At 41.6% G+C, this 22,963-nt stretch overlaps 1 protein-coding gene across 5 annotated transcripts in view; it reads right to left on the bottom strand.

Annotated features, from left to right (window-relative positions):
- Nucleotides 1-22,963, bottom strand: part of SCAPER (S-phase cyclin A associated protein in the ER) — a 142,888-nt gene that overhangs the window by 11,558 nt on the left and 108,367 nt on the right. For all 5 annotated transcript variants that reach the window (XM_052671512.1, XM_052671509.1, XM_052671511.1 and 2 more), the window contains 3 exons: nt 19,576-19,731; nt 10,168-10,405; nt 7,382-7,531 (listed from right to left, as the gene is read on the bottom strand). In XM_052671512.1, coding sequence (XP_052527472.1) covers nt 7,382-7,531; nt 10,168-10,405; nt 19,576-19,731 — 544 coding nt within the window. The remainder of the gene's footprint in view (nt 1-7,381; nt 7,532-10,167; nt 10,406-19,575; nt 19,732-22,963) is intronic.

Here is a 22,963-nt window from a genome sequence, read left to right on the forward strand (position 1 = left end):
AGGGGGTTGGAACTGGATGAGCATTGTGCTCCTTTTCAAGCTGGGCCATTCTATGATTCTACATCTCAGATCCTGAAACAAGATTCTGAACATGGTAATGATCAGGACTGGGCCGTGCACCCGCTTTATTCACTCATTTAGAATCATACAACTGTTTGAGTTGTAGAAAGGACCTTAAAAGGTCATCTGGTCCAACTCCCCTGCAATGAGCAGAGACACCCACAGCTCCACCAGGTGCTCCGAGCCTGGTCCAACCTTAGAGGTGAAACTACACTGATGTGAATGAAGAATTCTTCATTTAAAGCCTAGAGAGAAGCGGGCTTCAGCTGTAAGAAGTTCAAAATAACTGTCCAAAGAGCTTTTTGCCATCATCCTTGAAAGCAGAACTAGCTGGGTGAGAATCCCCAGAAGGTGCAATTAAAATATTACAGCCTAAAATGCTCTCACTGAGCACTCTCCCTCTTCAAAAGCAACAAGCCTCTTCTGTCACACTCCAAAAACCTACTTGCAGATGCAGTCTTAGATTTTTTAATTACCAGTACATCTTGTGTTTTGGCTTTCACAATAAATGCAGAGGCTTTGTAAAAAATACCCAATCGACAATAAAGACTGTGAAACACATCGTGCCATTTGACATGCTGAGCTGGCTGAGAAAAAGCTTCAAAGAGCAAGAAAATGTTCTCTTCCATTTACCCATAACTAAGAGCAGAGGAAGACAGGCCAGATTTTCCATAGCATTCACTTATGCAAGACTTAATGCATTTTAGTCTTTCTTTATATTTCAGCATCACTTCAAGCAAGTGATACTCATTTGTTTGAGCTAAATATGATGATGTAGGTTTCTGAGACTTCTCTGGGTCTCTTGCAAGAGCTCCCTCCCTTAGAGCAGCAATTGTCAGCTGCTGGAGCCCAAAGCTGTGAACAGAGAGCAGGCTGATGTCCTCTCTGTGTGGGGCACAGTCACCGGGGGTCCGCAGAGACTTAGAAAACCAGCCTATAGGAGAAGAACAGGGAGTTCCTTCACACATTGGGCAAGACAGACAATAGTTCACAAGGCCTGATTAAAGATTTGCAGACTTCAGGCTTCGTGTTAAGTTTTGGTGTGAAATTTAATTTCCATGGAAAGGAGAGACTGGCACGCTCGGTTAGAAAGAGGCAGAGCGAAGGGCAAGCGTTGTGCAAGCCTGCGCCGCCACCGCTGCCAACGTATCTCCACTGGCCAAAGCCAAAATACGGCAGGCCTAGGTCTGTGCTGAAAGAAACTGCTCATTACACAGAATTGTGCCAAACTCTGTGGTGTGTTTCTGACGTGGACAAAAGATCTGCTGGGGATTAAGCTGAGACCACCAAGCTCTCTCTCTTTCTGACCCAAGATTAGCGTGTAGGCCGTCAGAGGCCTTGACATGGGACAGTCGCTCTCTCCAGGCCTCTCCATCTCGAAGCTTTAGTTATGGACTGTGCTTTAAAGCTGTGCAAATACTGCTTTTGATGACACTGGAAGCCAAGCTTATTCTTTGTTTTTTGCAGCTTAAAACAAGACAATAAGTCCAACTGCTTTCATTTCTCCTACCAACTCCTGTATGCTCTCTCACGCTCCTACAGGAATCAGCCATTACAAACTGAAACTAAACACGACCAATTTCAAGTCTTTGCTCATATTGCATTTCCTTCCCCGCAGTCTCTCAAAACACCAAACCAAAGAGAGGCATGAGATGCATTTTGGAGCAATAGAAATACAATTCAAGCACAAAGTGTGAACTACGCAGTCCCTTGTGTTCCCCTCGTGTTTTACTTGCACTGTCACCGGTTGCTCTGAAAAGATTGTTGTTTATCAGGAAGCTCAAATAACAGCAGAGGTGTCTGACAAATCACCCAAGAGGCATTTCCACTTTTCTCTGTCTTGTGAGGAATGCCAGCTTTTCTGAAAACATCCCTTCACTTAAGTGAATTGATGTGGGCTGACTGTGTAAGATTGATAGGAAAAAAAAGCACGCGTTACTGAGTTGTTTAATTTACTGCATTTTAAGATGCTGAGTTTAAACCTCAGGGTTTTTATTGCTCACAAGCTGCAGTGCTCCTAAATGGCAGTCCAGGCTACAACTTCACATGATTTGCTCACTGAAATCAGCTATCCCACAAGTACTATTATTATTTTTAATTCAAACTCAAAGTTTTCAAGGACTTTTTTGGAAAGACTTAGCTTCAACATCAATTCCACACCCTTAAAGGTACTTTCTTACTATTTCCTTTCAAGTAGTGCTATTTACTATGCAGTAACTACCAATTCCTGCACCTTTACTCCTGTCCTACTTTTAGAAACCCCATCTGCCAGATTAAAATCATTCCAGTCCCGGCGCAGCCCCCGAAGAACACAAATAATGGAAGTTTAATGATGGTAGCCAGTAAACAACTCCCATGGAATCTCTGAATAGTATTTTTATGAACTATTCTTCTAAGCTTCCCTGTTTTTTGGATTTCCAAGTTTGCGATCTCTACATTTTAAAACGACTTTTCCTTCTTCATGCTAACACTCAACCAAACAGGGCCACACACTGAAACTCAGTGAAAGCAAACACTGTCAACTGCACAGAGTAATTTCCCTGAAGAGGGCAGTTTGTAATCTGAAGTCACTCTGTAAGTGTCCCTTACAGCCTGGCAGTACTTGCAACCACACTTACAGCACATCTCAAGCACATATATATGTGATGTGCTAATCAACTTTGAGTTCATACACACCCTACTTAATGAGGAATAAAATGCTCCGCTGTTTTATGATAGAAATAATATCTGTAACAGAAAAGAAATGCTAAGAAGTCAGAAAATGTAACGATAAATCAGTCATTTAAATTAAAAAAGAGGAAAGCCTCTCTGTAAGAAGCACTTCTGTTGGGTTTTCTTTGTGATGCAAATCAGTAATAAACTCCACGAATGTTTCCACATTGTGCCTTCCACACAACTCCGTTTCTTTGAACACTGTATTTACACCTGTGACACTACTTTGTGACATTACATATTTTTAAGACAGGAGAAATTTCCTTCCCCAAGTACCCATAATCTCACTGTTCCTTATGCCTTTAAGTGAAGCAAAATGGCATGCCTGAAATAGGCTCTACAACACACTCTAGAGGCTGTACAATACAGATAAATTCTCCAGGAGTGAAAAACTATTGAATTCACCTGCGTGTACCTCTGTTTTCAAACATTATCCAATATTAACATTTCAGTTATTCCCAAAGTCACAATAAGAATCGTGTACTGTTCCTATGGGCACAGCTGTCTGGAGATAAAAGGTTCGGAAGGACAGACAAATAAGTTAGTTAAACTAATGCAATTGCAAGACAAACTTTCTGGGATGAAAATCCCTTTCTCAAAGACATATGGTTTGCATATCTTTTTTTTTTTTTTTTTTTTTTTTTTTCCAATTGCATTGGTTACCTACACAAAACTTAACTGTATCTGCAATTCCTACTTCGGTAAAAAAAAAAAAATAAAAATAAGATAGAATAAAATAAAAAATGTAAAGCTGCATACACCTCTCCCGAGCTCTCTGACAGAAGTGTTGGGTTCTGCAATGCACTAAAAATACGTATTTTTAGTTCAACAGTTCAGAAGCATAAAGCCCTGTTCCACACAAGTCCCAGAAGCTGGTGAGATTCTGCTGGAGCACTCTATAAATACATCGTCTGTCAAACAGGAAAAGGAAAAAAAAGAAAAAAGCTCTTTTTATTTAAATAAGTTGCACAATCGAGCACTGCAACTTCCTTCAGAGCCTGCCAGACGAGGTCCCGAGTCGCAGGATGTGATTTGTGATGACTTTTCAAATGAAAAATATTTGCTAAGTGCAATGAATATGGAAAGATCTCTATTCCCAGTACAGCAATGTAAAAGCAGCCAAATCATCTGTCATTCATGTTAATTTAATTACGGGACCGCATTCAATTATCCAATATAATATGTAAATGAAACGAGTTGACAGCACATGCTAATTATAGTCATTGCAATAATTAAATCGGAGAAAGGGAATAAAAATGTAATGGGATAGGATATTTTTAATTAACAAGAACATTTTAATTAGCATCTGTGGTCTTACAGCGTGGCACAATGCGACGGCTTCATCCTGAGACCGGACATTATTCTTAAGCTGGTCGAGCTTGTCCAGCCCTGCCCCTGGCACCATGGGACCCGTTTGGGATGCTAATAGATGAAGGGGCAGCCAGCAGAGCAGGCGCCTACCACAGCAGAGCTCCCCGTCCTGCAAAACCAGGGCTGTCTATCGCTATCGTAAACAGAAGTTCACGTGCCGAGACAAAACAGGCAGTGCTGTTCAGGCATGACTGATGATGCCGAAGCATTTAAAATATTAAAGGAACACTTTGCTTTCTGAAATTTTCAGTTTCATAACTGATTTATTTCTCCAGTGACGGCAGCTGCCTCGGAAAGGCTCTCTGGACATTAAAACGAAATGCACAAAAAAAAATGGGAAGGAGTATTGCCGATATGTGGGCAGTCAGCAAAATCAAAGTCTTGCTAAAATAAACAGAGCGAGCACTATCAAAACACCATGGAATGCAGTCCTTAGCAATCCACTGTCCTCGCTGCTCCTCGACAGAACCATTTGGGCCTGGGCTGATGGCAGGACGTGGGAGCCCAGCCGCAGGCCGGCACACATCTGCAGGACCCACTGCGGGGCTCCTGCCAGCTGCACAGAGTGCTGAGAAAAGAATCCGACTTGTGCATTCACCTCCCAACCAACTGTGAAGTGCTGCACAGATCCCACTCTGCTCACTGAATGCATAATGCTCTTGGAGGATTTTACTCTATGAGCATGAAATATTTTGGAAATTGTCCTTTTGACTCCATAGTAGTAATAATTAACTTAAAATCACAGCATTGCTTCAGAAAGCCCATGTTCAGGTTCGCAGACTGTAAAATCTCTTAAACTTTTTTTTTTTTTTTTTTAAAGAAATCTATTCTCTAAATTGCACACTTCTGAATAATGAATGCCCTTTTTTTTCTTTATCTCAGTGTGCCTTTTGAGTACTTTACCTGTTCACGTGGTTGGACAGAGGCACAGCAGAAGCTGTAAATAACAGGTTTTTTTTTTTTTTATGAGTTCAAAGGAATGAAAGCTTACACAGCTTTGTAATAAGGGACAGAAATTTAGAGAGGGAAAGACCTATTTAAACAGCAAACAATACAAACAGAAATGCATTTGGCTTTAAGAATAATGCAAGTTTGCTGGGAAATACGTTAGTTATCGACTTTTTAAAAGTCTGTTCCAGTAGTAAATAAAAAGAGCTACCAGGCACCATGAAAGTTTGGCTGCATCGCTCAAGTCCCGTGGATCTATTTTTACGATGCAGTTCTTTCCAGGATTTCAAGTCTGCTATGTGAAAGCTTTCACTGCGAGACCCATTTTTTATTTTTAGTAGCACTCTGCGAATGATCCACAATGAAAGAAAAAAAAACGGGAAGCTCAAAACGTAGTAAAAAATTAAACCATGAGGGAATTAATAGGAAGCACTTCCCATTTCAGTCAGGGCATCCTATCTTTATTGGAAGTCACAACGCTAACAGCACCTGAGAATGATGACCTGCTTAGCAGCAAATGATGATGGTGCTCAGCAGTAAAAGTAAAAACACTGTTGTATAATCTTCCCTACATTTTATGAGTACCTGATTGAGTAAGATTCTGCCTTTTTGGAACGTTAGCAGTGCTGTCAGGAACAGCACAATCACTCCAATAGGAGTAACGGGAGAAATACGGAGAGTCTGAGATTACCAGTGGGAAGGAGGCCTGCAGAACGACACACGATGCACACACTTTGTCTCTTGACTGCAGCCACACGGGCAGCTGCTGCCATGGCACTGTGCCGGGCTCCTGCTGCTGGACCTCTGCCCCAGGTCAGAATGCAGAGCAGTGACAGGCACTGCAGTGTGCTCCACAGGCACTGCTGGTAGGAAATCCCACTGCTGTGCTACTCCTGGCACATTTATAGCTGCATGTCCTCTTGGCAATAAATCACAGCTGTTTATACTTGTGTGCCAGAAAAGAGATTTTGAAACTGTGGAGAAAAACCAAGGCTGTATGCTGGCACCCCCGGATGCCAGCACGACTGCTGGTGCAGCACTGAGGATGAGAAAACTGCAGTGGTGTCACGTGGATTTTCAAAATGACCATACTGAGGAGTACTGCCCACAGGCAGCCCCTGCTCCTGAGAGGCTCCAGGCTGTACTTTGAGCTTTGGGCCCTGACAGTCTGTGTGCTGGTAGCAGTGCCTCTGTACCCTGAAGTGGGATTTGGCTCCACCAGGAAGGAAGGCTGCAGGATCCTCCCTCAGGTTCTGTGGCCAAAACCACAGAAACGTTACTGTATATTATGTGATTACAGAATATTTTCGACAGCATTTTCAACTTTAGGATATTTGAATGTTCCAACTACGGTCAAAAACCGTGGACAGCTTTTCTCTAACCTTTGCAGACAAGTTGAGCCACTTCTTTCTTCTGTTGTCCCATTTAACCGGTGGAACTAAGCTGCTCATCCTGCACCCCCACCCAAAGGCTGAACAAAAATGGGAACCAACTATTACAAGCATGGTGAGAGAAGAAAAAAAACAACAAATAACTTCACAAAATTGAATCATATCAAAGATGTAGGCACCATATCACACCTTTCACATATCCAGAGTCAGGGTCACAGAAGGAAAGAGCAAGTGCCAACATCCACTGTGCCAGTACCCCTGAGATGTTATGTGCGACCTGAGGAAACTGGGAGCCTTTTAAAACCCAAAGTATTCAAAATCATTTTGAAGATTTGCACCTGGGTTATTGTGTAAGCCACTGTCATTAGTATGAGAAGTCTCAGAGTCCGTTAACAAAAGTGAACAACAATGAAGGAAGCTAGACAGGGATTTCCACTGTCTGTTTGACAGTATTTGCTTTACTTCTGGAAAGATACAAGAAGGCTTAAATTTAGAAGAGCTCTCTGGGTTTTTGAGGACATGCCTTCATGGCAGACTAGCTTTGCTGTCTTTTCAAGGTTGTACTTGGGCACCACAGCTGCCCAATCAAGCTGACAAGAAGTTAACTTGGAATTAAAAATATTTGCTAAGTATATCTTGGCAGAGAGTGAGTTTAATTATGATCAACACGAGGTCACCATTGTTGTCTGTGTAAGAACACAGAACTTGCTCATGGCCATGATAAAACTGCAGTATTTTTCCTAACGTGTAACTTCAGCTAATATTTTGTAAATGCACACATTTGTGTTCACAGGAATCCCAACTCTTCAAAACAGTGTTGAAGGGGTTTGTTATTTTTGAGGGATCCGTGGCTAAACACACACTTGATAACTTCTGATCCCATTTTCCATTTGCCTTACCTGGTTATCTGTGTTGTTTACAGTAAAATAGCCCACACAAATGATGACTTCATGTAGCAATCCTTCACAGGTATGCTGGGAACAGTACCACAGCAACGAGCTGATAATATGGCGGAAGGCAAGGGACAGTCCTTCAGCACCAACGATAGACTGAAAAAAAGGTAAAGAAACAGAAGTTACAGCCCAGCAGTGTGTTGTAGAAATCACACGCATCACAATGCATCAGTGACATAAATTTGGGAGAAAGTACTGACTGCATTTTTGGCTGCAATGAGATTTTTCGGAGGATGGAATCGGATCTCTTGTTTCATTCAGTAGCTTGCACTTACAACTGAACTGTAACATTAAAAGCCAGACAAATGAGAGTAAATTCAAACTCTGAAGGGACACAGGAAAACTGGATTCTGCCTAGCTGACATGCAGTGTAGCATTAAGTTGACTGTTCCATTTGACTTACATTATACGTTCCAGGAAAACTTAATGCTAATGATATTTCCTAGTAAGCAGCAAAAGAAATCACATCATTTTTGCAGAATGCATTTTGCATTAATAACTCCTGCTCTGAATGGAATACAAAGATTAATACGTAATTAGTTTGCAAACATGAAAAAAGTTAGAAACATCCAAAAGGAGAGAACAGTCAGCTGTACAGCTTTTTGGGGTACTTTTAAAAAGTAGTCAAATGGCTGTAATGTGGAGATTCTGAATTAGATTTTATCTGCACAGCCTACAGCCTCTATTTAATAAACATGTCAAACAGACAGAACGACACAAGGTCAAAGGGGAAAACTAAAGCACAAAGAATGAGCATGACAGTCTACTAACTCTAATGAAATAGCAATGCAGGCCTGTGAGAGAATTTCTTTCATTTGGGAGTTTTCTTCTTCTCATATCTTGCAGTCTGCATTAACTGCATCTCCATAAATCCCAGTCTGCAGTATAGTTTAGTTTCGGCACACTGAAAATCTCTACCCAGGAAAAGCAGAATCCTTGAGAATTAAGCCAGACTCAGCTGCGGCTGTTTCTCCATCTTGAAGCTCACGCATCTCCTGAGCTCAGCGTATTTTCAAATCCTACCACACAACTGTTTACCACCACCATGTAAATGCCACGTTCATATGCCACCCTTCTTCAATTAGGGCAGCCCATGCATGCTGTGACCTGGCACTCTGGGCTAAACCCTCCCCGATAACAACGGGTCAAAGGGCACCTGAGTTTGTGTATAGAAGTTAAACTAATTTTTCAAGGAAACTATGCTTCCTTTTTAGCCAGAATTAATATCAGCTCGGGATCCTGTGTTGTTTCTCACTACCATCTTTCAATTGTTTAGACTGTCAAATTAAATTAAATATATACCCACGAGCCATCTGTGCTAATACAAACTCAAGAATACCAGAGCTCTTCTATTCATCAGAAAACCCCACTCTATGGCCCTACTATTACACGATAAAACTACTCCTTCAAGATAACAATCTGACTGCATGAGCTACGCTCCTTCCCTCCGCTGTCTGCTCCTGCCCACAGGGTCGGGACAGGCACTAATTGGCCTCAGGTGTACAGAGTATTAATGCTACAGAAACAAACCCTGTTACTACAGAGGAATGGATGGCTGCTGAGACTACATGTGTGCCCACTGTGCCACGAGACAGCTCAGCATTACCTTCCCTGGGTCTGCATCAATGCACTGAAGGAAATCACTCACACTGGTCCGCTTCCTATGACACTGTTATGCAGCAACAAACAAACCTTCCATCCCAAACCAAGAGCTACCGGGCCTGCTGTACAAATGAGCTGCTTTGATTTACAGAAAGAAATGGGAGTTAATGGTGCACGTAAGAGTTGTTTCACATGGAACTCCAATAAACAGTTTGTGTCCCATAAAAGAAAAACTACTGACTACATGGATCCCTCAGCTGCAACTATACAGATGTATGCAGTAAATGTAAGCTTGCTGCTAAATGGACTAAAAATTAGAAATACGTAAGGAAGGAGGCACAAAATTCTCTACTCCTCCAAAGCTCTTCCTGGTTTTAACACATTTCAGATGAAGGTTATGGTGCAGCCTATACACAGATTACACAACGAATGAAACAGAAACCTGTCTGATGAATGGTATGAGAATGATGTTATTGTGTTTAGCAAAGCAATGCTTTCTGCCAGGTGCTTTGTATGAATAAAATAAAAGCTCTGCCGATTCATCTGAGAAGTATTTTACAGATTCTTAGTATGGCTAAATGACTCCTGTACCAGTAATAGGTAAGAAAAGACTCTTTTAATTTCAATGAATAATAAATTATGGAAAACATTGCTTTGAGAAAAAGTTTAGATATTAAGTGATTTTCAGCTTGAGATATACAGTGCAAGCAGCTACTGAAAGCACTCAGAAATGAGAATTATGGTTATAATACAAGCCCCTTCTCATCAGAAGGATTTACTTCTTGCTCTTGAATGAAATTTTAATAAATATATATAGTGTTACATATATAAAATTTCTTTCTTTTTTTTTTTTTTAATTAAAGGAAGACCTCCAAAAGCAAAATATTATCCTACAGAATAAGCTTTCCTTTTTATGAATACCAGTACTAATGGATTGGATTCAGCATTTCATGTATTGCAAACTTTCACACTTTGGTTATACCTATTAGCCACAGGGTAGAAATAATTTTGTGCACAAGAAAACAGACAATTCACAAAATAACTAAGACCCTGGAGATGGACGTCAGCCCAAAAACACACACAGTCATTAATATTTTCACACAAAGCAAAAGCTGTAAAACATCTGTTACCTGGAAAGCAGGCAGATCAAGAACCGCAAAGCTATTGAAGAAACGTAAACTCTGAATGGCAACCTGGATTGTGTTCTCTGCGTAGCTGTCTTTAGGACTGGCTGTGTTTGGATCTGAAATTGTGCCGTGGAAAAGAACACAGTACAGCATATGCAAGACTCCAACCAGATCCGTAGCCTGAAGAACCGCCGTTAGCCCTGTGGGATCCTGACGCGTACTGTCAAATATGTTCCAAGATCTGTCAAAGAAACATTAAACCGTCTGAAAAGAGGAGCAGCACACACTTGCCCAGGGTGAAGCAGTTATAAGGGAAATGTTTGAGCACAAGCAAACTGCTAAAAAGGAAAATAGCCCGATGTCTAACATGTCAAGAATCCACAATATTTCCACAACATTATTTCAATAATCCGGGCACGGTCTCTTGCTCTCCTTAATTACAGCGCTGCTATACTCTTTAAATATCCTTCTCCACATCCTGGTGTCTTTGTTTCCAAACTGGGCTGATGATGCCAATGAGAGACCACGCAGAAGTCGGCCAGCTCTCAGGTCAGAGAGCTGGGGGCACTTCTGGGGGATCCACGCAGGCCGCCCCTGTGGCCAGCAGCCCACGGCCATCCTTCCTCTCCCCACAGAGAGGTGGGAGCACAGCCCGTGCCTCTCCTGCCTTGGGAATGGGCGGTGGGCATGGCAGCAGACATGCTGCTGATGAAGCAAAAGCAGTTATCCGGACCAGACAATCTTAATCAAATCGTTCTGCAGGAATCTGAGAATGGAGTGGTTGAGCAGTTAAGCAAAACACTGCCGCTTATTTCCATCAGATGCTGTTATGGAAGACTGTATGGGAGCAAAACAGAAGTCTGAAAGGCTTGATGCAAGGAAGTCACAAGTAGTGAAACCTAAGACTATTGCTACTTTGGACGTTAAATGCAAATACAAAAAGCACACAAAATAATCCAACAAGGTTTCACAAGGTTTCATAAAATCACAGAACTGCAGGGGTTGGAAGGGACCATTATCAAGTCCAGCCTCTACTAATAATGCAGGTTCCCTGCAGCAGCTTACATACGTAGGTGTCCAGATGGGTCTTGAATACCTTTTAGAGAAGAAGATACATAATTCAAGTCCTGATCTGAACTATCATGTGAACCAGCTGAACTTCACTGTGGAAGCACAATAGGTCTGTGTAAGTATTCACAGGAAACACTGGAATACAACAAGCACTGACACTGAATATATGGTGCACCAACCTTCTACCTTTACCTGATACACTGCGTTTGCATCTTAAAGAAAATAAAAGAGAAAAAGGAAAAGGGAAAAGAAATGTCGATATCAGAACCAACTATTTTCTTTTTTTCTGTTACTAAGGGAAAATTCCACAGGCGATATGATACATATTAAAAGATAAAAGGGCAAACTAGGTGAGGGTATCTTTCCCTTTTATAAAAACCAAAAGAAAAGGAAAAGGGAGAACAGAGAATAAGAGACAAGCTGGAAAGAAGATCCATCTAACACCGTCTGTAACTCTGAAGACAAGACCTTGGGTTATCACAGAAAGGACTGGACTGGACCCTCAAAGCACTCCTGCTGACCAGGATCAGCAAGCTTTCCTTGACCGAAAGAGCTCAATGCAGCCTTTTCAGTACTTGTCTCAGAAGCAACTCGTATCTGTCTGTACACCAACCTGAGTGAACAGCCTGGCTGTGCACAGCTCACTCTGCTGGCACACATCTGCCTTCATCACTGCTGTCTTACAGCTCCACATTTAGAAAGCAGTTACCTCAGATGAATGCTATCACTGTATCAGTTAGGTCACCTGCGTAGGGAAAGATTTTATCAGAAATAAGCATGCAGGGGTACCATTTCTTCTAAATGACTTCCTATTTACAGTCTGTGCATGGCTGATGTTACTGAAAAGCTTCACGTGCAGCATTCTCTGCTGATATGCCAAGATTTCATTCATGTCCCAGTCCTACTTCAGCGATACCTACACTGTGCAAACATCCCATCAAACCACTCTTTGCAATGTCTGAAAGAAACAACCAGATCTTCAGGTAAGACAGAGAAAGAACACAAGGAGGTACCACATCTGCCCTCCCGTCAGCACTTGGGTGCTACGTGGGTGCTCCACCTTTGACACTCAGCACCACCACCCTGACCACTGCAGACCTCAGCTAGAGCTCTGTGCAGCTGAGTTCATGCCAGTTTCCAAAACTGGTATGACTATTTAACACTGGCTGCCTTTAACAACCCACTCAGACTCACAAGGATCCCTAAAGGGGCTCTGCCACAAACCCAGCCACAGCAGTGCTTCAGAAGGCCCTGGCACAGCATTTGCTCGGGATACATTCAGTAACATTCAAAACACAGCGTAAAGTACAGTCAAATGATTAAAATAATGATTTAATGTCACTTACCTCCTGCAAAAGAAGCACAAATAGCTTGTGGTTTGTAACACTCAACAGTCCTAGCATCTATGCTGCAAAGAATGACACAAAGAAGAAAGAAAAAAAGGAAAAGTCCTGGAGCTCTAAGTTTGCTTTGGGTGGAGCCACGCAGCACAACTTACAACGTGAAGCTCCTTTTTCAGCAGCTGGAAGCTGCAGGGTCCTCAGGTGAGCGCACCAGACTGCAGCGAGCAGCAGGGAACAGGCAGCAGGCCTGCTGCACCAGGAAGGCAGTCAGCAGCTCAGGGCCACCTCCGTGCACTCCCAGGACGTGTGCTGAGTCTGAGCTGCTCGCTGCTGCCCACCAAGAGGCACTGCTGGCTGCCCAACTATGCACTCGGCAGCCAGAGCGTGCCAACCGCTGCAACAGGCAGGCTGTTTGTTTCCACAGCATCACATGAGCACAGCTCCCTCTGCAACCAGTATTTTATTTCCATCTTAGCTTCAACCACCGTAGCAAACAGAAAAACTATCAGCTGAAAAACAGTCGTGTTCAAACGACAGCCCCAAATTCATTGCTGTACATGACACCTCCCGCAGCTTTTTGTGACTCTGTGCAACGAGGAGGTTGTCTGATTTTAGCCAAGGTTAAAGTTAGCTTGCTTTCAGCTCTCACTCCATCATTACATTTAAACAACTCCATATGAGAAAGCTTATAGAGCTGGATGAAATCCTTTTGCCATTTTGAGCAGTGAATGAATCAAAATATACATAAAAAAGTCAATTGTAAAAATGACTTGAAATGCATGCTCTCTTTTTTTCGCCCCCCCCACCCCCACCCCCCAGAAGAGACCAAGGATTTCACAGTCCCACCGCAGGACAAAGCTGTTAAAAAAAGTCATTTTGTCTGTGAGGTTTGGTGGGCTGAAGGAACTGTTGAAAATGTTTATTTTTGATTTTGCCTGTATTACAGTTAATTTGTGTATGAACAGGCTACCGGCTCCTGTTGGTTTTAACTGTCAGTTATAATCACTTTAAGCCTAAATGTTTACAATAAAAAGGTAAAAGACGTTATTCATACCGGTTGCGGGCTTTAAAGCAGAAAAAAACACATGTGAGATGTGGGAAAATGGAAGGCGAAGCTTTGTGTGTGCTGCTCTGAGCTGCTCTGGTCAAGCCCATAAAACAGCGGATTCCATACGTTTAGCAGATTTTAAAAACCCTTTTAGTCCACCTCAAATGTAAGCCCAAGGAAAGCTCTGATAACTGGCAGCTTACAGGCCGAGAGGAAGGGAAACAAACAAAACCCACAGCAGTAAGAAGGGACTCTGTCACACAGGAAACTGAAGTCTGTATGTAACTAAAGCTGTGAGTCCTACGGAGGCATCTCCTTTTGATTATCCTATTTAAAGGAGCCCACACGTTAACCGTGTTGCTAAGGGCTGCCAAAGTAAAGCAGAATGGACAACCCCCCCCAGTTGCTCACCAAAGGGAAGACTTACAGGACTTTTTATTTCTTATTCTTTTCTTTCTTTTCTTTTTTTATTCTTTTCCACTGGCTATTCTAGGCTGGGGAAAGGGAAAGGAAAGGCTTCCAAACTTCTACCAAGTCTCTATATTTAGCACAGAAAAACAGGCAAATATTTATATTAGGGTCTAACAACCTGTGGGAGTAAAATAAAGGAAAAAATACAACAAAAATTAAGTGCAGGACGTTTCATGATGGGCTGCCATTATGATTATCAGATTCTGCCACAGGAGACTTCTCCCCCATTGGCAGAGGGTTCACGATTTACAAAAAAGGTTTAAGAATTAAAAAGCATGGATATATGCATCCCAGCAAAGAGATATTAAACAGTGGTGCTGCACTGCTTAACGTACACCACTATTTATTAAAAACAGGAATTTAATGCAGCTTGATGAGAAACAGCAGACTCTGCAGAGCGAGTATAAAACTACAACTTCTCCAAACTTCAATATGAGCAAACTGTTTATATCTGAAAATATATTGTTTTAAAAACGGACTGAGCTAACAAGCAGACAAGCCCCTCTAAGGGTATACATTATAATGTTTGTATATTTGAAATATATACTCCTGATTAAAAACAGGGAGCCAAATGGAAACATGAGTTTTCAAGAGGCTTAGAATATGTTTGTTTTTTCTAATATTAGGATTTAAAAACCATCATCTGTACTTTCTCCTTCTACATTCTATTACTGAGAAAGAAACGTCAAAAAAAGAGGCAAAACAATAATAAAATAGCTATAAGGAGGACTTAGCACCTGCCAAACCTAATTATAAATCCCATTATCAAGCCACAAATCATTGCGTTGTTCAATAGGTGGTCTGAAAGTCTGCAGTAATTTCCAGAAGAAATTTCAATTAGTTTGCAGTCCTTGCTGCATTTGCTGTCTGCTGGAAGCAGTGAGAAGCACACCCAGAATTCAAACAGACTTGCATATGATTTGCTATCCAGCAGCCAAAACAAGCATTATCTTAATTACTGTAATAAAACTGGAAAGAAACTAGCCCACTTCCTTGCACGTCTGTGACGTGACAGTCGCTGTGTTCCTGGACCAAGCCCTATATATCTGCAGCTTTCTGCTGCTGCTGCTCGTAGACCAGATCCATCAGCTGCTGCCTTGGATTTAGATGCACCTCAGCACTGCTCTGGGATAGCACACGATGCTAACAACTTTGCTACTGCGTTGCTAAGACATGCCATTTTGCTGCGCTGCTTAGGGAGCTTGTACACATTGGCTGCACCATGAAAGTGGCAGAACTTGGTCCAAGTTGCCATCCCAGGAAGCTTCTTGATTTGAGGATCTCTCCATGCACAATTCACTGCCCTCATGGTGTCTGTTACTGTCAGCTTGCTGTGCTGCTCTTAGAGAGAGCATTCCCTCACAGCAGTTATTATTATTATTATGGATTGACCCTTACACTGAGCCACTGCTGCTATTTTTCTGCTGTTGTTTGCATTCAATCTGTAGCTCACTGTTTCATTAAGAGCTCTCACACAACAGATCAGTCTGTCTACTGGCAGTTCCATGAATTCTTGACTTGCTTTGTGATTTCTACCTTACCAGTGTGCAGCATCACGTACCACAGCAACACAATGCCCTGGGTGGAAGTGTCAGCACATATTACTGATGGTCACAGGTGAAAGGAGACATTGGCAACAGTCCTCCAGAGTAAAAACTGAACAGCTAAGACACAAGTCTTATTTCCAGTCACTTTCAGGGGAAGGAGGGGTAAAATCTGATGAAGGCTGGGAGTACAGGAAGGGACAGGAACATAAACAAGACCCTTGCTATGAGGGGAAAGACCTACAACAGGCTGAGCTGTTGCTCAGCTTTCACTCCAATTTTTTGGGAATGGTCAGCCAGGTCAGCATGGCAGTATTTTTGTTCATGCTCCCCATGTTCTCTGCTTGCTTACTGTTATACTGACAAAGCAAGCATGCTACCATGTGTGTATGCAGGACTCAGGACCCACATATAAGCCTAGTAGTGCAGAGGTACAATGAAGAACTCCTCTAGGACACAAGGCCATCATCCTAACCACTGCTACTGTTCATCTGCAATTGAACACAGACTGCAAGGCAGATCTGAAAGTCTACATGTACCACTCTTACTATGCATTCAGTCAGCTGCTCAGCTTCGTTTTAATAAAGACATCTTTCTTTATTCTTAATGGTAAGCAGAAAAGAGCTAAGCATCATCATGGCCACAATTTTTAAGTCTTAGTGTCAAATGTAATGTTTATCTTTTGCTCAGCAAACAGATATTGCTAACCAGACATGCTGCACTTTCAAGATACTGAGAGACAATGCCTTATTTTCATCTCTCATACACCTACAATAGTTATCAAAACAAGGGTTAAAAGTTACTAATGTTTTCAACAAATGATCTTCTACAAACACTACAGTGTTTAGAAAACACTATCAAACTCACTGCAAAACTTCAGCTGAAAGAATCACTCTAGCATTTACTCGTCAGTACCAAAAATTCACACTTGAAAAGATCAATATAAAAGTTAAATCTTTTTAAAGACCTTGACCACAAATGAAAAGAAAATCCTCCTTTTACTATGAGTTTATAACGTATGTTCAGAATGGATTCCCTCATTTCAGTAACTTTTTATGATGCTAAAATTGAGAATCCTCCACTTTATGTTTCTACATTACTAAGGTTTTTCCTTTACTGTATCTTACATCATGATTTTGAATTTATTTTTTTTAAAGTCTACCAGGCGAATAAAAATGTATTGTAGTTTATGTCTCAACATTTTGTCTTTTACTTTATTTAACATTTAACATTTCATGCTGACATACATATCTGCAATTTGAAGATATTCTCTAATCATTGTTATTGATGCAATGTTTCCTAAAACCAATCCAACATGGAGATCTCCATGAATTAATGGAGAGAGAAACAGAACAGTGAAGGTCCTAATTCCATTAAAACAAGGAGGAGGACTGCCTGTCACAAAGGTCCTGATCAAGACCTGCAGGTGGACCCTGACAGAACAGCTTGCCACAAAGCCAGTATCCAAGCAAACACCGGGTCTAGATTTAGAGTTTGGTTTAGAAACATCTTGCAAAATTGTGGATGGTTTTGATGTAAGTCCTGTAGAGAAGACAGGAAAGTCCACATTAACAGCACTTCCTACGTCTGAGCTCCAGAAATGTGCACTTTGTATCCCGAGGACAGGCTCTGTTAATTGTTTAGAACGTGTGTTACCGTGTTCAACTTCTAGCCCTCTGGGAATAGCCCTGGTTAGAGCTGCAGTAAGGACCCTTCCAGCAGCCTGGTGCTGTCTGAACCCAGCAAGGAAGGCTACCCAGCATTTGGCCAGCTCATGAGTTCCAGCTCATGAAGGATTTCATTGCTGCAGGCTGTGGAAGATTTGACAGCTTGGTGGTCTTGGTTCAACCACCTGCCTTATGACCAAGTCCTGTCAGCTCCCCACTGTGCCCACTCAGCAGCACAACGCGCCCTCTAAAAACTGCAGGCAGCATGAAGAGCACATACAGCCTAATGCATTGAGCACAGAACCACATTTTATATAAGAACCAACACAGGCTGCTGTTTTTATCAGAAAAACAAAATAAACGACATGCTTCCACCATCATCATCAAGGGGCTCCAGTAAGTTCCTTACCTCGAGAAATCCCTTTAGGAGATGAATCTCAAATTGCTCTTGCAACAATGGGGAAAGCCTGGAACACTAATACCTGTTTTTCAAAACTTTCTGTCCTACAGCAACACAGAAGTGACACTACTTAGCAGATTTTTCTTTTTTTCCTCTGGATAACAACTCCAAACGCATTAACAACAGGGTGGTTAGTTTGGTGCTTAGGCATGGAGAATCAGGAATACTGGATTCTGACAGAACAGGACGCCCTGCTTCCTACTGCTGGTTAGCACAAATGAAAGAGTCATCTGTATTTCTCACAAAGAGAGGCTGCCTTTAGTGCTGCAGATCACGTATCACACAAAATGTATTACAGCACTGTGACATATTTAAGAATTCAATAAATTTGAACTCTGTTTCTGCCATCTCGATGTGTGTTTGGCAGCAGCTTTTTCCATTAAAATCACCTTGAATATTAAGGAACTCCTTGTGCACGTTATGTAACATGGCAGAATCACACTGCATTCTGTTCTTCAACAGGAGCACGCTGAGGTGATTAAAGGCATTTGAACTGCCTGTCTGATCAGTTATAGCATAACTTTTATCTAAAAGTGAAAGACAGCAGTTTCAGAATCCGCAAGTTCGTTTCTCTCATTTCTTTTCATGCTCAAAGGAACAACCTAACAGGAAAACTGACAACAATCAGCACCTTTGGATAAACTCACCAGCACTGCTGTTTATAAGATCAGATACTTCTCGGTGTGACTGAAGAAAAATGCTCAACTCTCCAAAATTCATATTTTGCTACAGAACACAGAAGTACTTGCATAGCACAATATTTCATTACTTTGGGAGCAAATATCTTTTGTGTGTTGGGTGAGACATATGCCCGCTTCAGAAATGGCACATATTATATTACTCAGACTCACAGCCAGAATCATTATTCCACTAAGAGAAAGGTGAATTTTTTCAGTACACGTTTCACTTTTGGCAGCGCTGTCCTGGAATGTAAAATGCCAAGTTGGCAGCTTTCATACAGGGAAATTTCAGTAAGTTGGGATGGTCTCTTTGGGCTCATATTTCTTGCAGTTCTTTTTCCATGTGCCCGTGTGTCCTGGAGTTACCAGCAACAGCTCTCACCTGCAGCCCTGTTTAATTTATGTTTTCTTAACTCTTGTTCTTCAACGTTAGCATCCCTTCAGGCATTCACTGTCAAGTTCTGGCAGCACTGTCTTACCCTGAAACACGCAGCAGTCTAATGGCAGTAGGTTTTAGCACGTGGCCCCTGAAGCTCTGAAATTTTGACTTTGACACTTGGGCCATCTGAGGCTGCAGACAGAGCAGTCTGGATTTGCCAGCAGAGATATGCCACATGCTCATCCCCCTCAGCCCCGGTTAGGTTGCAGAAATGAGCATTTTGCATTAGAAAAATCCCCTGACAGATCCAATAATACTTTATATAAATATAATTCCCTTACTGATAGCAGTATCTTGAAGAACAAGAACTGAATTCGGCTATCTAAAAGACAAAATCAATTAAGAGTTGATTTCAGCTGACAGTAAAATACTTCAAGTCCTTAGTACTGTACGCTTAAGTTCAGCAGTGATAAAACCCTCTCTGTAATGACGAGTGAAGGGGACGCAGCTTGCAGTTCTGATAAACAACCTACAAGAATTGAGACTCAGTGCAGGCAACTAATTATGGTTCAATGGTGAAAGGGTGAGCAGAGCTTCTCTTCCAGCCTTCACTGTGTCACTAAGGACTGGTGCCCCTTAACAGCCTTACCTCAGCGCTCGCTTACTACCACAGATGCAGTGTTGGTTAAAAGTTCCGCTGGCTGCTGCCTGGTGAACATAACAGAGGTGACAGACCAAGTGTACCTACCTTCCACTGACAGCAAAGCAGAGCTGACATATTCCATGCAACAGCGCTGTGGCATTTTGTAGAAAAGTTGCTATTTTTGGATTCTCATCAACAGGGCCTTGAACGGACAGGAAACAGCAGCACAACTTGTCTATCAATCCTATGTTCACCACGTAACTGGAAACAGATGAAAAACTGTATTAAAAAATAGCCCTGTGACAGTTTTGATGACTTTACAAAGAACGGAATTTCTGCTTCTCTGCTATCAAACCATATAAAATACAGTTTGTGGCTTCTTAAAGGGTTCAATAGAGCAGTTCAAATTACAACAACTTCATGTCTGGAGCTCTGTAACTATCAGTAGTTCTTGTTAAGATAACTGTCTGTTGCACGATAATTTGTATTATACTGTACAAAGAAAGATGAATTAAGTGTTTATTTTACCAAACTGCTAGAGGACAATGGAATTTTGCCATAGTTAAATGATTTATAACAGTCTTGATAGCTCTGCAGCAGCACAATTTCTCTTTAGCATGAAGAGACAAACTTCGTAGAACACACAAGTTCAAGATGACAATGATGTTACCCAGATAACCTTTTATTGCAATACGTATATCATAACAACCACTGCACAGCTTTTTGCTTTTTTTCCCCCTTTTTTTTTTTTTTTTTTTTAAACTTATGTACAACAATTAAGAGACTACAAGAACACGCAGGTTACAACCTCCTGCTATCAGGAAGCCTCATCAGGAATTCAACCAGGACTCAATGCAGAGAAAACCATGCTAATGACTTTATTTTTAAGCCAAAAGGCTGCTTTTTTTTGTTTGCTTTTATCAGACACGAGTAGATCACATCACCATCCTCCCTATTGCTGAGGATTCTTAGAATTTTTAAGAGCTTGGAAACTCTCACCAAAAACCTTTCAGTTTGCTCCTGCACGCTAACACCAACCTGTCTGTCTGCACCAGTTTCTGTCACACTTCAATCATTATCAATTCCAACTGAACTGTGCAGACTGGCTTCTTTTTCCACATCATTTTACTGCTATCACTTAACTTTATGTACTTCCCCCTTTTACCACAAACATGCAGTTTCTCAGACTTGATCTCTTTGGTTCACTCTCCTATGTCAGGTCAGCTTTGTTTGTGGAGATGAACTTCCAGCTTCAATCAACTCCTTGGTCTTTTTCCTCTGTTTTCTTGGTACTTTCCCCTGCTCTACTCATAACAACTGGAAGAAACCTCTGGTCAAAATCAGAATTGTTGCAACATTCTGTGACACAACCTGACTTAGGAAATGAAATTGCTTTCAGACACCATCACCTCATTCACTATTTTTACACTGATAGTCAGCCCTAAGCCATACAATTTCTATCATTATTCCATCCCATCAGCTGTTCTGCCTACCTGCTTGTCAAGCCCACTTGTTAGAGATCATGCTATAGAGTGAGGCTGAAGATGGGAACAGCACTATGTATGTTTCTACAACACAAAGTGCATCTTGACTTGACTGAAGTGTGAAACATTATTAAATAATGATGACTGCAGCAAAACAAAAAACAAACCTGTTTCTAGTAAATAATTAATATTGATTAGATAACACCTGCCTCAGGACCTGGATAAATATCTATTAAAGTAATTTCTTCCCCTATCTTGCAGTCTGATTTTGAAAAATTAGGGACTATTAAGTTTGGGGAAGAAAGTCTCCATGTTTCAGACAGCCTTCCTGCCCAAAGACTAACCTCTCCTCAGGGCCAGAAGCTAGACTTTCTGCCAAAGCTTAACCTGCTGACAGAAAGACTTTGGAAAGCAATTAAGAATAAAAATACACTGTGTATAAAGCAAGATGTCAGACTGCAATAATGAAAGACTGATCTGCTGAAATACAGCAGTGAATAACACCTAAGGATGCATAAAGGTTATTAGTTGCAAACTAATTGCTCCGGTCAGTTTGATTTGTTTGCTCTGTTTAGCGACATGAGAGGCTACCAGCATGTTTTCCTGCAGGTTTTGATCTAAGCACCCCGCTTCATCACACAAGTGATAAACAAGCTCTCCAGTATTAGCAGAGTAATTCCAGGAACAGAGCTGGGTGTTAGATACATCACAGTCGCACAGAAATGCTGAGTGCTGGAAATCTCACCATGATATAGGAAGGAAGAGGAAGAAGGAGAAAATAAAGCACAGCTAATACTGATAGATGATTACTCACTAAAAGACAGAAGTACTCAGGGCAACACTCTTTTTGGTTTTTTTTCCCTAGAAGGAATGTCTGACCGACATCTACAAGAGGTGTTGCCACCTTCCTTTACACCCACACCTGGATACCAAAGGGTGTCAGCAGCTGCTTGTTTCAGCAGAGAAGAAACAGATGAGTTTTCAGTCTACTGGAACTATTCTTTAGGGTCATCTGGAGACAATGAAAGGACAAATGAAGCACTCCCTCCCTTGAAGCTGAGCGTGCAGACAAGTGGAATGTCAAAGCTCTAATCTAACGTCTCCATCTCTCACTCTTTTCGCCCATGGGAGTACAGCTCCAGTAACTTGGTTATCCTTCTGACTGTGTGCAAACACCTGTTCCTTATGTGTCAGGTCTATTTGTCCCAAACAGGAAAGAAAAAGAAAAAAAAAAGTAAAAAATTATTCCCTCTTTCTTTCCAAATCTTCCTAAAACTCATTTAGTCAACTCCACGAGGGCACATGATAGAATGACCTGGAGGTGAAAGGTTCTCATTAATAATATAAATTTGTCTGGTTTTGACTAGTTTGAAATGCCCACTCTCTTTTTTCCTAATTGCAGCATTACCTTGTCATCGTGCCTTTCTTTCTCCATTTATAACCAGATCCCTTAAAGTGCCTCAGGTGAAGGACCTGGCTGGATTCTCATGTATCTTCTTAGCTTAAGGGTGTATCTGTGCTCAGCCCAGCCAGTGTCAGATGTCTGCTCAGCACAAATATCAATAAGCAGACCTCCCACCCTCCCATTCCTAAACGAGAAGAATACAACATCCTGAAATTTCACACTCTTTCAAAACCTGTTTGGGGAGAAGGTGGGTTACATGAGAACAATTAACTTCTAGAGGTCACCGGTACCTATGGCAACTGTTTGTTTTGCTTTCCTCCTCCAGCTATCTGGCTTTGTGTCCATCAGCATCGTATCGGACTTGGAGAAGTGGGAAGATGTGCAGATGCTCGCTGTGCCAGTTTCAGTAGCATACCATTAGCATTTCATCCCTCACAGCGATGTACTGGTGACATAATTAACTAGTGAAACTACACACCTTTAGCAAACATTATAGTTTAGGATAATCAGTTTCTCATTTCAATTAAAAGACATTAAAGGCAAGCAGAAGGATCCTTCTTTAGCTTTACAGCACTTATACTGCTTAATAAAATAAAAACAAGAC

The sequence above is a fragment of the Tympanuchus pallidicinctus genome, unplaced genomic scaffold (assembly GCF_026119805.1).
Source record: "Tympanuchus pallidicinctus isolate F22 unplaced genomic scaffold, pur_lepc_1.0 scaffold12, whole genome shotgun sequence".
In the NCBI taxonomy this organism is placed as follows: Eukaryota; Metazoa; Chordata; class Aves; order Galliformes; family Phasianidae; genus Tympanuchus; species Tympanuchus pallidicinctus.